The 16,097-nt window shown below is 42.2% G+C and overlaps 1 protein-coding gene across 2 annotated transcripts; it reads right to left on the reverse strand.

Moving 5' to 3' along the window:
* Positions 1 to 746: 746 nt before the first annotated feature.
* LOC122130266 (putative ATP-dependent RNA helicase Pl10) lies at positions 747 to 15,683 on the reverse strand. Of its 2 annotated transcripts, XM_042704939.1 has the most exons (19): positions 15,283 to 15,683; positions 13,524 to 13,575; positions 13,290 to 13,337; positions 9,315 to 9,488; positions 9,044 to 9,176; positions 8,831 to 8,941; positions 8,606 to 8,705; positions 7,588 to 7,723; positions 7,178 to 7,275; positions 6,986 to 7,084; positions 6,705 to 6,865; positions 6,421 to 6,565; positions 5,801 to 5,945; positions 5,546 to 5,596; positions 4,563 to 4,744; positions 4,335 to 4,452; positions 4,089 to 4,242; positions 3,679 to 3,833; positions 747 to 3,345 (listed from the first exon to the last, which is right to left on the reverse strand). In XM_042704939.1, exons 1-19 carry the CDS (start codon positions 15,325 to 15,327, stop codon positions 3,263 to 3,265), a joined length of 2,190 nt encoding a protein of 729 aa, XP_042560873.1. In that variant the 5' UTR covers positions 15,328 to 15,683; the 3' UTR covers positions 747 to 3,262. The 2 variants fall into 2 exon arrangements, with proteins under 2 accessions (XP_042560873.1, XP_042560874.1); XM_042704940.1 differs by lacking the exon at positions 5,546 to 5,596.
* Between the last annotated feature and the right edge of the window lie 414 nt (positions 15,684 to 16,097).

The raw sequence follows: 16,097 nt of genomic DNA on the forward strand, positions 1-16,097 counted from the left end.
CTGCATTAAAGGCTCCAAAGCTCTTAATGGAAGTAGTTTGGAGCAACCAGAGCTGGCGGCCCTGCCGAACTGTGCTCTAGGGAGAGAAGGGCCTTGGTAACGGAGGTGACCAAGAGCCTGAGGGTCTCTCTCTCTGGCTGAGGTCTGGAGGTCCGGTGTGGAGACGGCCACTGCAACACTCCTCCAATCTGGGCGCTATGGAAAGAAGTAGGCAAGAAAGCACCCAAGACTCTCAGACTGAAACTTAATATTTGATGGTCTGATGAAACCAAGAATGAACGGTTTGGCCCCGATGCCCAAATTCAGGTGTGCAAAGCTTGTGGTGTCATACCCACCAAAAGTGCTTCAACCTAGCACTGAGTAAAGGGTCTGAGTAGTTATGTTGGTGTGATATCAGTTTTACCTTGAATTTTTTTATTATTGGTCATGGCAATACTAAAGTAAAATTAAAATATATATATATATTTTTTAAAGTCACTGTTCATGCATACCACTTTAAATTATATTTGCTTTTGCTGGTAAATAGAGGACTTATTTACCAAACTGGCATAAAAGTCAGTTTTTCCATGTATAACTTACCTGCCCAATTGTAATCAATGAAATTAATATAAAAATTAAAAAACACAAGCTGCATTCTTATTCTGAAATGTATAGTGGGAATATGTCAGGGCATGAGGAAACGCTGTCGGTGGTCAGATGATGCACACTGGTGTCAGAGAGAAACAAAAACACCTTTACAGTATGCATTTGCAATGTCAAATTTTTTATTTGGTAAAATCTTACAATTGACAATTGTCTTCATGTTGTGCATAGTATCTACACTATACACAAAGCAAATACTAACCTCTACTGGGAGTGAGAACCCTGATAAAAATCCTCACTTTGGCTGCTAGAGTACCAAACACATCAAATAAAGCATCATCCATGAGATGCCCAAGAATCCATTTCAACATTATAGTACACCACATGTATTATGTTTTAATCAATTTTCATGTGCCTGTCATAAGGGGTGGGGGAGGGAAAAGGGCTTTTAAAAAAAAAAGCAAACAAAAGAAAAACCAACTCTTTACTGACAATAAATGTACTGTTATTTTTTTTCTGTCCAAACCTTGGCATGGTGGTAAGCTTTCAAATTTTGACAGCCAATTTGAATTGATCAAAATGCACACAAGGCCGATAGCTGACATTAAAAACCTCACACTATCCCATAAAACAACTTTCACTCAGGTGACAAACATTCAAGTGCCAGTGTTTTTACTGTCTTTTGGTCAAGTTAATTGAAAGTATCACTTTTTAGGCATATAAAAATAAATACTTTTCAAAAACGCTTAATAAATTACACAGTCTAGCAGCAAAAGTAGAATCTAGTAATCTGTGCAAATGGCTAAATTCTCCACTGCCAATTCCCTGGTCCCAAATAAACCCAGGTCAAATGCCGAGAACCCTATCCCTTTTGTAAACAAGCTGCGTTTTAACAATCTTTACACACAAGGACATGTACTCGAGACATCTATAAAACTGCACACGTGCAATAAAATAACTTAGAAAACTTGATGGGTGTAATGTAAGAGAATCTAGACCCAACTCGTAGCACCACACAAATTTTGTTACCACAATACTGTCAGTGCATTGGTATTGGGCAAAGAATGTATGATTCATCTGAAATGTCAAGGCACAACACAGTTGAAAGTGAATCTATTGCACTGGAGTCAGAAGACTCTTCATGCCCACTCCCAAATGACTTTCTCCTTGAGAAAAAAAAAGGATGCCACCTGCCTCGGGGATTACCCCTCGACACCAGCCACCAACAATTGATATAGTCTCCACAGTACACTACAGCAACCCATCCCCCAGATTTCCTCACATTAGCTGCCAGCGTGCAGTCAGAATGGAACAGGAATTGAACAGCACCCAATCCGATGGTAACATAGTGGTTCCAAAGAACGCCTACACCAAAAAACAAAATGCATCATGCCACACCTTGTGAAGTTCCTATGTTCTTGGAGATCCTACCATATTCTACAACTAGCCGCAAATGACATTCTCGACTATCAGAAGAGAACACCAAGTCCTGCCTGACCTTGGTGACGGGCGGAGCTGTGCCTTATGAGTAAGCCTAGGATGTCTTTCAGAATTTGAACGCAGCTTGGGGAAAAAAAAAAAAGAGAGCAAGAAAATTAAGTGAAATAAAAATGATTTTTAATGATTGTGTAGTGAAATAAAGCCTTCTGCAGATTTTGTCTCCTTGACCAAAAAACACCACTAGCATGGGAGCGTTGCAGTGGTAGCATTAATACACTCACTCCTGCAGTCCGTGTGTAACCATTCCACTTTCGCAAATGTGGCTTTTGTACAACTCCAGTCTCTCATTATGATTAAGAAACAGATTTCCTCAATATCCATCATTTTCATACAGTTCAAGTAAGAATGTGCTATTCAAATAACACCATTCATGCTAGTCTCTTGAAATCAACAAGCTGCCTTTAGCAGATAAGCTCAAACGAATGGCCTTTAAGTTCAAGCACCAAGTGCCTTTGCTGTAAACACATTCTGAGAAAATTAAATATGACTGAATATTAAGATTATGCACTGGAATGGCTTGTTCAAAGAAATCTGATAGGTACCTTTAAAGAACAGAGTGAACAGATCACGTTTTTCATTTGAAATACATTTTGCCAGATCATTTCTTCCAATAAAGGAACACGCCTATGATCGCGTCACAGGATGGCTGGTGACAAAATTTGAAGTTCAAAATGGAATAATGACCAACTCAGTCATTATATCGCAAGACATTTGCCAAGGTTTGATTTAATCTGATCTCAATTATTTGCCTTTTAAGAAAATATAAAAGTTGAAGTATTCATGGCCAGATGTCAGTAAGTACAATGCTTTTTTTTAAAAGCAAATGTAAACAAAATAAAGAAAAAAAAGACAGAGTACATTATCAAGTGATTCTTTGTTTTGCAGAAAAAAAAGATAATGATGCAAATAAACAAATAGCCTTAGCCGTCCATCTTTGTGTCAGACAGAGAGCAATAGATGGGTGGATATATTCTCAGATTCTCTTGATGCTTGCCACTTCCTTTTTTCTTCCACGTCACCACAAAGAATCACGACTGATAATGTACGGAGAGGGTCCTGAAGCTACACATGGTTATTCAATCTGGCTAACATGTGGTTCCCATTCAGCAAGCTGGGCCATATGAGCCCATGAACTTGTGTGGAGTGGGGGTTGAAGGGGGTATCAGGGGGATTGGAGTTATTAATTGCCCCACCAGTCCACACCACTCCCACCAGAGTAGCTTCCTCCGTATCCATCATTGCTGTAGAAATTCCCAAAGCCACCTGAAAACAGAGATGACAAGTCTCAGACATAACCCAACAGGATGTTCAGACATAACCAAACAGGATGTTCAGACATAACCAAACAGGATGTTCAGACATAACCAAACAGGATGTTCACACATAACCAAACAGGATGTTCACACATAACCAAACAGGATGTTCACACATAACCCAACAGGATGTTCAGACATAACCCAACAGGATGTTCAGACATAACCAAACAGGATGTTCAGACATAACCAAACAGGATGTTCAGACATAACCAAACAGGATGTTCAGACATAACCAAACATAACCACAAATGTTTGAGAAATGAGTGAGATGGACGCTTACCACCACCACCACCGCCGCCACCAAATCCACGGTTTCCACCATGGCTTCCACCAGTACTGCGGCTGCCGCCTCCTCCTCCTCGACCTCCTCCGAAGACGTTGGTACTACCCCCACCACCGGTCTGTCTGTAGTCTCTGGCACCAAAGCCAGAGAATCTGCCATTTGAAAAAAAACACAGCCATTATACATATCTAATCAACTCCATACAAATATGATATTGTTTGTTTACTCCATGCCATGCACATCACAAGTAATGACAAGCTATGCCAAGACCCGATCATGGCCGATGACGATCTAGATCAAGAGTGAAAAGGGCATAGTCCCTTGTGTGCTCCAAAAACGAATGTGTCCCTTTTAGACGTTTAGTAGAACAGGTCTAGACATGACATATTCGGTGAACAGCAGCTCACCCCTTAGAGCGTCCACGGCCGGTACTCTTGTGCTGGTGTTCAAAGGCCAGGCTCTCCAGCCAGGATGGAACCTCCTGATGAGACTCCACTACCAGGTCCAACAGGTCCTTAGTGATGTTTGCATTCTTTTCATTGAAGAATGATGTGGCCAGGCCTGGTACAAAGCAAAACAAGATACATGCATTACATCAACACTTTACACTTCAAATGTTTTTATTTTTTCAAAGTGCATTCAACTGAGCTTACCCAGATTTCCCACACGGCCTGTACGCCCAATGCGGTGGACATACTCTTCAATGTCACTTGGAAGATCAAAGTTGATGACGTGTTTCACATGGGGAATGTCCAGTCCACGAGCAGCCACCTTTACGGACACAACACATCAAATTCACATCACATCCAACACACATTAGTTGGGATCAACGATAGATACAAATGGATTTGGAGGCTTTTCTTCTGTAAATGAGCACATACAGCTGTGGCCACCAGAATGGGGCACTTCCCCGAGCGGAACTGGTGAAGAGCCTCCTCACGGTCTCTCTGAGAGCGGTCACCGTGGATACTGGTGCAGGAATAACCCTCGCGGTACAGGAAGTCCTCCAGGGCGTCGGCACCTTTCTTGGTCTCCACAAACACCAGAGTGAGAGACTCCTTGCCTGAGAAACACAAACAAAGGATTTGAAAAGAGGTGTCGGCTGAGATTTACGCCGCCCCAAAAACAACAACAAAACACTGCAGCAAAGCATGGGTGGGGGTTTGGGAGTGGAGTGGACCGGTGTGGCGTGGCGTGGTGTGCACATGGGTGGGGAGGGTGTGCTAGTGGTCATGGGTGGGGGAGGGGGGGGGGGTGCGCACAAGCAGCCTTATCTTGGACAGGAACACTAAACAACTTGACAGTGAACATGGTTTGCCATGTAATGCCGATGAAGCCAGTGATGACCATGAGAAGGCCTGAACAGGTACATTCCTGAGAAAAACTGATTTATTAATGGGCATCACAGCAGACAATGAAGGATGGGATTGTATATCAGAGAACTTCAGATGCTTGTCGTGCAGTGTGACTTAATTCCCATGGCATCATCACAACTGCCTTTAAATTCTGGAGAACGCTTTTGTGGAGCAAACCAAGAAATGAGTTCTTGTGCACAGGAGCACTGACCCACAGGTGGACTAATGGAGGAAAGGAGGATATGGGTTGAGTGGATGAATGAAAGATGGATCTGAACAACAACAACAACAACAACATCATCATGTGACTTCACAAGTTCAGACTAAGACTTATTTAAATAAACTAAACAACATCAACCGGAAATGGGATTAATAGTCACTAGCCACTAACTGGTTGGTCTGATGTTCTAAGACAATACAATGAAAATGGGATATGGGATGGGCACTCTGTGTCCACTGGGTATGGAGAAACATCAAACTCACTGGGTATGGAGAAACATTAAACTCACCAGGCTTGTCACCGGGGTTTTCCCCAGATGGGTCCTGATCGCCGGGTAAAACTTTGAATAAAATCAAACTTTCCAATAAACTTTGGAACTTTCAACCGCATCATTTCACCACATTACACAAAATTGAGGACAGAAATTTACAGAAAGTACACATCTTCGGTCACTACATTATAGGTATTCTTTGTAGTAGACATACCCTTCAGACTACATGCAAGAGACTTTTAACCAGCGTCAAAACAGGGTACGGTTGATTACCTGTGGCGTTGAGCAGATCAAGCAGGAAAGATCTCTTGTCTCCCTCTTCAACCCAAACCACTTTCTGCGTGATGTTCTCTGACGTAGAGCCCACACGACCCACTGCCAGGAAGATGTAGTCCTCCAGGAAATCACGAGCCAATATCTGGGTAGTGTCAAATTAAAAGTCATCAGATAAATAATGCAGGCAAAGTCTACTTCCACATATTTCATGAATACATCTCATTTGCTCACTACTACAGATTTCCTTCAGCCTTACTGCAGCTGGAGCTGTTTATCACAATGCCTTTCTAAGAACTTAACACTACTGTGCCCAATGCAGAATGCTTTTCTCCATTACACATCATTACGTTGGTGCATATGGCAGTCGCCACTCGGAAGCTTTTTTGGGTGGGTCATTCATAATGTTTTAGAAATGATGAACACAAACGTATATTGCCAAGGCAAAAACATTTGATCGGTAAAAAGATATCTGGATTGAGCATTCACTTTTGTAGGTAATATTGTTTATCAGAATCTTTCAAATCTGTGAAGAGACTATGATCCTGTACGCTAATATTTGCCTTCATGGCATTTGGGTTAAAGGGACATCAAATAAAAGTAGTATTGTTAAACCTCACCTGGATCTCTTTGGGGAAGGTGGCACTGAACATCATGGTCTGGCGCACACCTTTGGGAGGCATAGTGTCCTGCTCCACGATGCGACGGATCTGGGGCTCAAAGCCCATGTCCAACATGCGGTCAGCCTCATCCAGCGTCAGGTAGCTGCACGTGGGAGAGAGACGGCAGCATTTATCCAAGCCCACAGTGGCAATACAGTTACCTTTGTGCTCTTCCTTTGCTGGTGCAGCAACACATCATACAGTAAAGCCCATCTTCCCATTAATGAGAGGGAGTTATTTACCAGCAGTGGTCCATGCCAATCTTGCCCCTCTCCATCATGTCCACCAGGCGTCCAGGCGTTGCCACCAAAAGATGACAGCCTCGCTCCAGTTCACGAATCTGTTGGCCGATGTCCGCTCCTCCATACACCACACATGGACGCACACGGGAGCGGTATGCAAACTGAGGACAATGGGAACAGAACATGAATATAAGCTTCAGCACCAAATACAGTGGCATTAAAGAAAAAAGGGCCACTTGAAGAGTGAAGAGTTGTTTTGTCCATGTGCTCAGTCGAGTTACCTTCCTGGCTTCATCATATATCTGCAATGCCAGCTCTCTTGTTGGGGCCAGGATCAGAGCGAGGGGATACTGCTTGCGCCGGCTAAATCTTCCATTCTCCTACAAGGATGACATCTTGTTTAATGAATAACCATTCCACATCAAGACAAACCAAATCCAATCCAAACTTAATGCATGCTCATGCTGCTGTACCTGGGCGCTGTTCTTGGTGGCCAGAAGGGCATCTCCAGGTCCCGTTGTGTAGATCTGACTCAGCACAGGCAGCAAGAACGCAGCGGTTTTCCCTGAACCTGTACAACATTACAAGTAGCAAACAGAGAACATATTACTACAGTTGTTCAGATCTCTAAATGACTTCACGGGTTGAGTGAGTGAGTGTAGAGGTTGTTCAGATCTCTAAATGACTTCACGGGTTGAGTGAGTGAGTGTAGAGGTTGTTCAGATGTCTAAATGACTTCACGGGTTGAGTGAGTGTAGAGGTTGTTCAGATGTCTAAATGACTTCACGGGTTGAGTGAGTGAGTGTAGAGGTTGTTCAGATGTCTAAATGACTTCACGGGTTGAGTGAGTGTAGAGGTTGTGTTTGGGAGCAGTGTGACGTACCTGTCTGAGCACAGGCCATCAGGTCCCTCTTGGATTTGATGATGGGAATGGCGTGCTTCTGCACAGGAGTGGGATGTGTGTATGAACTCAGTGCGATGTTGCCCATGATGATCTCCCCCATGTCGATATCCGCAAACTACCAGAGGAATAAATAAACTGTCCATTAGTGTTGGACGTTCCAAGACAGCACCCAAGGAGTTGGGCATTCCTGCCAGACTGGGAAAGAGTAAACGGGTAACTTTCCCAATAGATCAAGGCTTATCAAACATGGTTTGGTACATTCTTCTGAACAAAGAATTAGGGCCATCCAGAAACCTCCACCATTCACTCAATCGTCCCAAGACTAACATTAACATTTCCAAGTTCAATATTACACAGTTGCAGTTACAGCTAAACATTTGCAGTTGATTAGAAAATAGCACCACCAAATGTCTTGCTTTCTGATGGCAGTAGGTTTTAAATCTAGGGGTCAACCAAACATCTGCTAGGCCAAGCTGGGGCCCAAAAATAAGAATATATAAATGAAGTACAGAAATTAAACGCACGGTGCCCGACTAGACTTGTTAACTCAGTTATATATATTCGAAAACTACATATCACACTTCAGCCAAATTAGATTTTGGGATCCATTTGTAAAGTTATATCTAAAATCATGTGTATGAAAGTCTGAAGGATATAGTTTAGACAAGAAATGTCTAAGCTAAAGGCCGAGTTCCTCCCTCCGTGGTAAGACCTCTCTAAGGATAGCAGAGATCCATGCTGAGACCACAGGGACCTCCAGCAGTAAGGACATAAGGATCTATGCTTCATCTGCATGGCAATGAAGAGGCCATGTTAACTTACCAAGTGGACTAACTCTATAGGATGCTGAAAACAACAACTGGGACTCTACCTTCGTAGAGGGTTCCCTCGAACAAAAAGACAACCACACAGAATTGTTCAAGGTCAACAATGTAAAGATGGCCACTGATGCATTGTAACAACAACACTACCAACACAAGTAAAACAGGGGCCTGACCTGATCGATGGGATTAGGGCTGTTGTGTCCTGTTGCCTCCACGGGAATGTCATCATATTTCTCAAAATTGATTCCTGTGTTGCCGCCGGAAAACAGCTCACTGGAAATGAACAGGATATAATGTCAGACTCCCAACCCCGATTCAGCACCAGGGGTTCACAACAGAAATACAGGACTGTAGAACACCAAGGTCTTTTTTTCAACGTTTGGGTAACGATGACTCACTTCTCCAGGCGCTCATTGCGGGCCTGTTGTTTGGACCAATCATCTTCCTCTCTGGGTTCCTCCTGCCAGCGACTGTTTCCTCCTCCACCTCCAAAGCTTCCACGCTCATACCTGCCATCACATCACAACATATTATACAACTCGTATGACCTGGCGCATTAAGAGGTTATGATCTCAGTATTATTTGAGGAAGTTCTTCTATTGGTAGCTCACCTTCCGCCCCCCCTTGTGGAAGTACCCCCGAAAGCAGATTTGCCCCGGTCATTGCGGCCGCCAAAGCTTGTGTAAGCATCACGGCTATCCTTCTGATCATTCCAACCACCACCACCACCGTCACCACCGAATCCTATAGACAAATATCAAAGGCAGAAATTGGAACTGAAATTGGATCTTCTTGACGGTCAGAATGACCAGCTATTGGAGATAAGCTGCTCACCCTCTACTATAGTATTTTTAAACAAAACATTGAAGGTGCCACCCTCACCTGCATTCTGCATGGGCTGGGCAGCATTGTAGGAACTTGCACCTCTGCCACGGAATCCTCCACGGCCACCGCGGTCCTGGCGAACTGAGCCACGTCCAGCTAAACCACTTCCGTTAGCCTGGTAGCCATTGCTCACAAAGCCATTATTACGACCTCCATCCCAACCGGCAGAATCTGCAGAGAAGAATGTGAAAATTGACCACTTCATAGGGGGGGTGGGGATGATTCTATGGCTGCTTGGAAGCCTTGGCAGTTTACAGTGAAGTCAATCATGATCCTGTACTTGAGCGCAGTCACACAAAGTAACTTCAGGACACAAAGTGTAACTTCAGACAACTACAGTTGGCACACTCGCGCTTGACATGTCATGATTTCATTATTTTGAGTGGTAGCGGTCGCCATTGCTGGTTCACACAAGCAGTGAGTGACTCAAGCAGAGGTGCAGGTTCCTCAAACCCTGCCCAGCCCATGCAGAACCCTGTCTGTTGGCGTACTCACTGATTTACCCTGGTTCTTACAGAGACTAGTAAATCAGTGAGTGCTCCAACTTTTACTTGAAAAAAGAAAGATTGTTTTAATTTTGTGGACTGCATGAAAAAGCAAATGTAAACATTGCTAATGCATGTTATTTTCTGTTAAGCAATGCCCCACCAAAGGGCAATTGTCTCAAATTGTCTCATTACAAAACACAATCCTGGAGGCCTTATCCATTTGAAAGCCAGTTCTGATATTTTGAGGGAGTGAACAAACTCATGGTTTGGCATTATTAACCAACATCAAGGCAATTTTCCAGAGACAGAAAAGACACACAAGGGTGGTATTGACACAAGAGCCCTGGCTAGGCATGCCTTGAAACATTGGATTCAATCATGTACATGAGCATACACCTAGTAAAGTATTTCCCTCAACAAAAAAAGGTCATCAGAAGAGACACTTCCAGCTCCTGCCAGGGTCAACTGAGTACACGCTCTGTCTACAAGAGGCACATGCATTTCCTGCCATCAGAAAATCCTTCATGTGGTAGTACTAACGTAGTGTTGATTACATGCAGCCGACTATAGCCAACTATGCTTCTAAAAGACCAATCAGTCTGTGGCATACACCCGTTGACCATATACAGCTCTTGAGAATCCACAGATGCCTACATATCAAGTTACCGATGTGAGGCTGACCATATGGGCAAAAAAGAACTGATAAAAGCTGACAATCCACAGCACATAAGCAGTGCTGCTCTCCATCCTGCCCATTCTGTATAATGCCCATCTTGAGCAGTGAAAGGTACCGACAGGCTTAACAAATAGCCTAGCTACAACGGGCCTAAAGCATGCAGACAAATGGAAGAGTCAACAGCGGTTTTGCTTTTTTCATGATTTGAAATGAGTTGAGTGTGGTACTTGATAATAGCACTGACAAACCTTAAAGCCTTTTCCTTCAACTAAATGTACTGACAACAGTAGAGGTATTAGGCTTGGGCAATATCACGGTATTACAGAATACTGGGATATTTAGAAATCGGAATATAGGAATTCAAGGGGAGTGAGTTTCAAGTCATGTTAACGTTACATTAACAACGTATCCAAAGTGCTATCCTTGTAATCCTTACCCAAGTTACCATTATTTTAGTTTGAGATAGCTGGCATTGCCGTGTATCCAAGAAAGTTCCATGGCTAAAGGCTACCATATTTAGGCTAACGTAATGTTACCATAGCTTGTAGTAGTAGGGCAACGCCCTTGCCGTTAATCAAAATATAACGTTATAAATAAATATTTCAGGACCATTTCAGTCACCAGTCAGGAAATTTAAACTACTGCTTGCACTCACAGAATTAATGTCACAAGTGTTCTTTTTTGTAATGTTAATAATAGTTTCTTTTTATATATTTTTTCCCCCAAATGTTTTAAATAAAGCAATATAGGATTAGGACTGGGTGATATGGCCAAAACATTTTTTCAATTTGGTTATGGACAGTTCGAAGACAAAGTTCCAAAAAAGATTAAAACACCATTTCCCAGTAACCAGGGCCAGTAGATAGAAATTGCGCTCTATCTGACTACAATAAATACAGTATACATTCACTTGGAACAGAATAAAACCTCCATTGTGAACAGTCTCAAAGGGTTTCAGTATTCATTTGGACTGTATTGCTAGAGCTTTACATTCCACCATTCCATGATGTGTCGGGTACCTACCAATTTACTAAATTAATCAGACATAGCTGGCCTAAGCACTAATCTCGATTTTGCAATTTAGCCATTTCACATCGTTCAAAACCAAAAACCTGAATTAAATCCAAACATCACCCAGGCCTACATGGGATTTATGGTTTCATTTATTTATTTTTAACCATTTTATCGAAATGGGTATGGATGATTGTGGAATTTCGGGCTTTCGTTACAAAGAATTGCTTAGCCATCTAGGTCACCTCATTAGGAAACAAGTAGCACAGAAATTAAGATTTTAATACTCAAACCCTATGGGGTACCAAACTTGCACCCTGGCGAAGAGCCAGTAACGTTAGTATGGCCGTCTGAGTCATACTCAACCACAGTTCATCACACTGCCCTAACCCTGAAGTGCATCCAAGCGGTCACCTAACCTGGGGGTCCCTCATATAGCTGCCCGTGTGGGCACACCTCTGATGGCCTCGCAGCAAGCCATCTTACTTCTGACACCAAACATACGAATCTGAGACCCACATACGAATCAGGACAAAACTAAACTGGATAGAGAACACACTTCCATTCACACTCAGTCTTCCATAACGATAAAGTAACGGGTGTCATGTATTCCCACCAGACTGTATTTAATGGGATGTGCAAACCTCATGACAGTTAAGTAAAGTTCCCTTAGCTAGCTAACATAGCAACTACACCATCATAGTAACCAGGGAACACTTGCTACAAAGTAGAATTTCTCAAAATCAGCTCACCAATAAAAGGCAGTTGTGTAGGTGTAGTATTTTTGCTTGAAATGCCCACCCCTACCTCATACAAGTTTTAAATAGCTAGTAGCACTTGCACCACAACTACATGGCATGAGGTAACGGTGAATATTCTGTGGTTAACACACAGGTTTGTTTTATAAAATTACAGAAAATACTGCAGTGTTGTTTATGTACAGTCGGTTAATAGTCTGTGTTTTCCCGAGTCAGTAAGCCACTTGTGTTATGATAGTCTACATGTACACTAAGTCTTATGGTTATTGTAAAAATATTCAGATGCTGCCACAATGGTCAGTTTTAGTTTACTTTGTCACTGTACGAGTGACTGCATTTTTGACAACTTCTTTCATACAACATCCACCCTTGGCTGTTACGTCAAAAAGTAAATTTAGTTCCCTGCGTACTGCCCTCCATTTTATATTACACAGAACTAAACCAATTACAATTGTGCAGTTAATGTCTGACTGAAAACATGGTCACGGGGCAAAAGATTGATGTAGCAAGTTAGCGTCCATTGTTGGCCAACAACTGTAGCTACCTACACTAAATGTACCGCCATCCTTTCAGAACTGGTCACCTCTCCATCACACCCCTTGCAACATGTGCTGAGCAAGGGAATGAGGACAAGTAATTCCAGTAGCACAAATTATTTTTAAATCCTCAACTGTTGCACTAATATTCTTCATAACACAATACTCTTAATAGTTGAGCTGGTAACCAATTCAAATATTTTATTGTGATAACATGTGTCCAAACATTTTCCAAGTGTTAATACTCATGCCAACATGGGAAAGGACAAAATGTTTGGAAATGCATATGTCTGCATTTTCTATTGAAAAATAAATAAAACTAAATTATGACATCTACTGTCAAGAACCTTCAAGGGTAGACTGCAGCAGCCATGTTGGCTTTGAAAAACACAGATGGGCATATATGCCGGCTAAATTGTAACTTTGACAGCCCTACTTAATAGCAATTGCTTCCAAGCCCCTGAACCATAGCCCTTTAGAGAGAATGTTGGAAAATCTCTTACCACTACTGGAAGCCTCTCTGTTCCTTAGATGAGGTGGAATGTAACGTCCTGTTGGCACAGATAATGAATCAGAACCTGAACTCTACTTGTGTAGACTTATATTATGTTAAAAAAAAACATCTTTCCTGCCACAGACTGGTAATATAGACATTTTTAACACAGCTTTTTAGCACTGAAGGCTGGTTAATGCGAAACGTTAGTGAAAAATGTGTGGGTAAACCCCCATATACTTACTGCCTGTACCACCACCCTGCAGGTCTGCAGAGTTCAAGTCTAGAGCAGCAATCTAGAAAAGAAAAAAAGAAATATGTATTGTCTGACAATTTTTCCATGGCCTATACAGCAGGTGAACAATACTGTTTCAAGCAAGGAAAGAGTGCCAGTATAAGAGCAGTGACTCAGATCAACTTCTGCCTAGCCTGGAAGACTTGTTTTCATGATGTATGCATTTCATTCTGCAGTAACTCAAATACCTTTCCAATGATGACCATAACTGTCTTGTTCAGAAAGCCAGTAACATGGCTTATTTTATTTGTGTATTTGTAGTATTTTTCTGCAGAGTATTCTAGCGAATTGCCAGGTAACAATAATAAAAAAAAAACTTTTAGGACTACTGGAAATCAAAGTGTGTGTTTGTATGATTCCATGCTGAATGACCCTTTGCTTTGTGTGGTCTGTTTGCATACAAGCCTCAGTTTCTGGTTAGCTAATCCAGCTAACAGATGCATATTCAGTTAAATTAGCTATCAATAACATCACACACCTTCAGCTGGGGCGTCTAATAAAATGCGTTCGTCAACAAAGTAAGCATCTAAAATGTCACCTTAAATTCGATGGACCCAGATATTTTTTTAGAATGTTCATTCTAGAACATTCTAAACAACCCGGTGCGATGGTAACTTACCTGCTGAAGGGTTGATACAACAGGCTACGAGGCTAGTCTGAATTCTTTACGTTTATAACAGTTGTTCACACATCTAACATTTTTTTTAGAAGAAATCTTGCGTTACAATAATGTGGAATCTGACTCAAATGGTAGTCGGCCCTCTTTTTCGGCTTCGAATTGAAGTGCAATCAACGTTGCCTAGACGGGAAGCACTTCACTGTTTCCCCAACATTACAATTGAAACGTAACTTTACAGTAATACGACAGCAGTTTTATATGTTGCTATCTAACGTTAATACGTTGGACTGTCAGTGACTGGTTGGCTTTAACAGATCAAAACACAGAATTAAAGAGCCACCGACACGATTATTTTCTTCATCAGGATAAAGGTTAAAGGTCGACATTAAATAATAGCTACGTATCAACTAACTTAAGAGTTACGTTTTCATGTCGAAAACGGTTATTCTTATGATATAAAATGATTGGCAAAGTTTCCGTCTACAATTACGAATAGTAACGTCTAAGATAGGCCAATTCGGCAACTATTTATGATAAATCCGATAGCACGTGAAGGTAGCTCAATACCTAACGTTAGGCCAGATAGCTAGCTACAGTAACTTATCCTTAACTTGTTAGCCCCAAACTGAGGAGAGGGACGTTACCTCGCGGCAGCATGATCAGAAGGTACCCTTCTTGCTTCATAGCGTTACGTGGCTAGCATTTTGGTAACCTTATTGGTCCCATGGTATGTCGTACTGTTAACTAAAGCCAAACTTCCATCTAATTTCTCCAACGACTTTAAATGGAAATTGGCTTAACGTTAAGAGTCGTGACACGCCGTAACAACGCTTACTAGATATTACAGAGGCAAATATGGAAGTTCAACAATCATTAGCATTGGTAATGGTAGTGCCATTAGCGATAGCTAGCTTCCACCTCCACCACCAACCTCCATTTTAACCAGCAGATTACGAGGACACGCAGTAAGCTAGCATAGCTAGTTAGCAAGATGACTGAACAGAACAGTCCAGCACTCAATACTTTGAAACTCAACTTCTCTTAAGAAAACAGCACAAAAACAATCATGAGGATCATAGGTAAACCTACCTGCTGATCTAGACCGTGTACATTTTCAACGGCCACATGACTCATAGCTAACTAAAGAGAGGACAGAAATTATTTTTTGAAGGAAGGTTTCTTTGTTTGCCGGTATGCAGTCGTCCTTTTGGTTCTCCGTCGTCGACGTCGTTTTCTCTCACTTCGCAAAACTGGTGAAACTAGCTCAGTATAAAGATTTATCTGAATACCTTGGTTATCTTAACCATAGATTAACGTTACTTGCTGGGTAGTCTTTAACTTGTCGTAGGTAAACCCGTCCGGAATCTAGTTGTAAGCTTCGACAGCTCTAGTCGTGGCGGATAAAATTTAGGCCGACAGGAAGGAAATGTATTGGTCGAAACGAATGCATTGGCGTCAGCGGTTCACAAGCATGTAAGGCCTACCTTTGCAGCGTGGCCACGCAGAAAGTGGGTGGGACTAGCAAGTGGGAGGAGTTGTATTCTAATAGGAGGAGCGGTGAAAACGAGTGCCGCTTTAGAAAGTAGAAGGCACCAGATCATAGCATTGGTCTCTTTTGCGTGTGTCATAACGACATACAGTACTGCCTACTGTGGACGACATGTCTCGTAACATGAATTCACCTGTTTAGCAAGACCGGCCAGGCAGGCCTGTCCTAAGAATACCACATGGCACTTCGTGTACTGAGCAGAAGAATGCAATTCTATCCAGTTTCTCGAAGTAGGCCTCCGATTGGCTTATGGGTTCATACAAGAAAGCCCACTGACATGATCGAGTTCTGCCTTATGTAAAGGTTCACATAGTCTTTTTACACAAAGGTAATTTAATGTTTGATCATTTGGTCA

The sequence above is a fragment of the Clupea harengus genome, unplaced genomic scaffold (assembly GCF_900700415.2).
Source record: "Clupea harengus unplaced genomic scaffold, Ch_v2.0.2, whole genome shotgun sequence".
In the NCBI taxonomy this organism is placed as follows: domain Eukaryota; kingdom Metazoa; phylum Chordata; class Actinopteri; order Clupeiformes; family Clupeidae; genus Clupea; species Clupea harengus.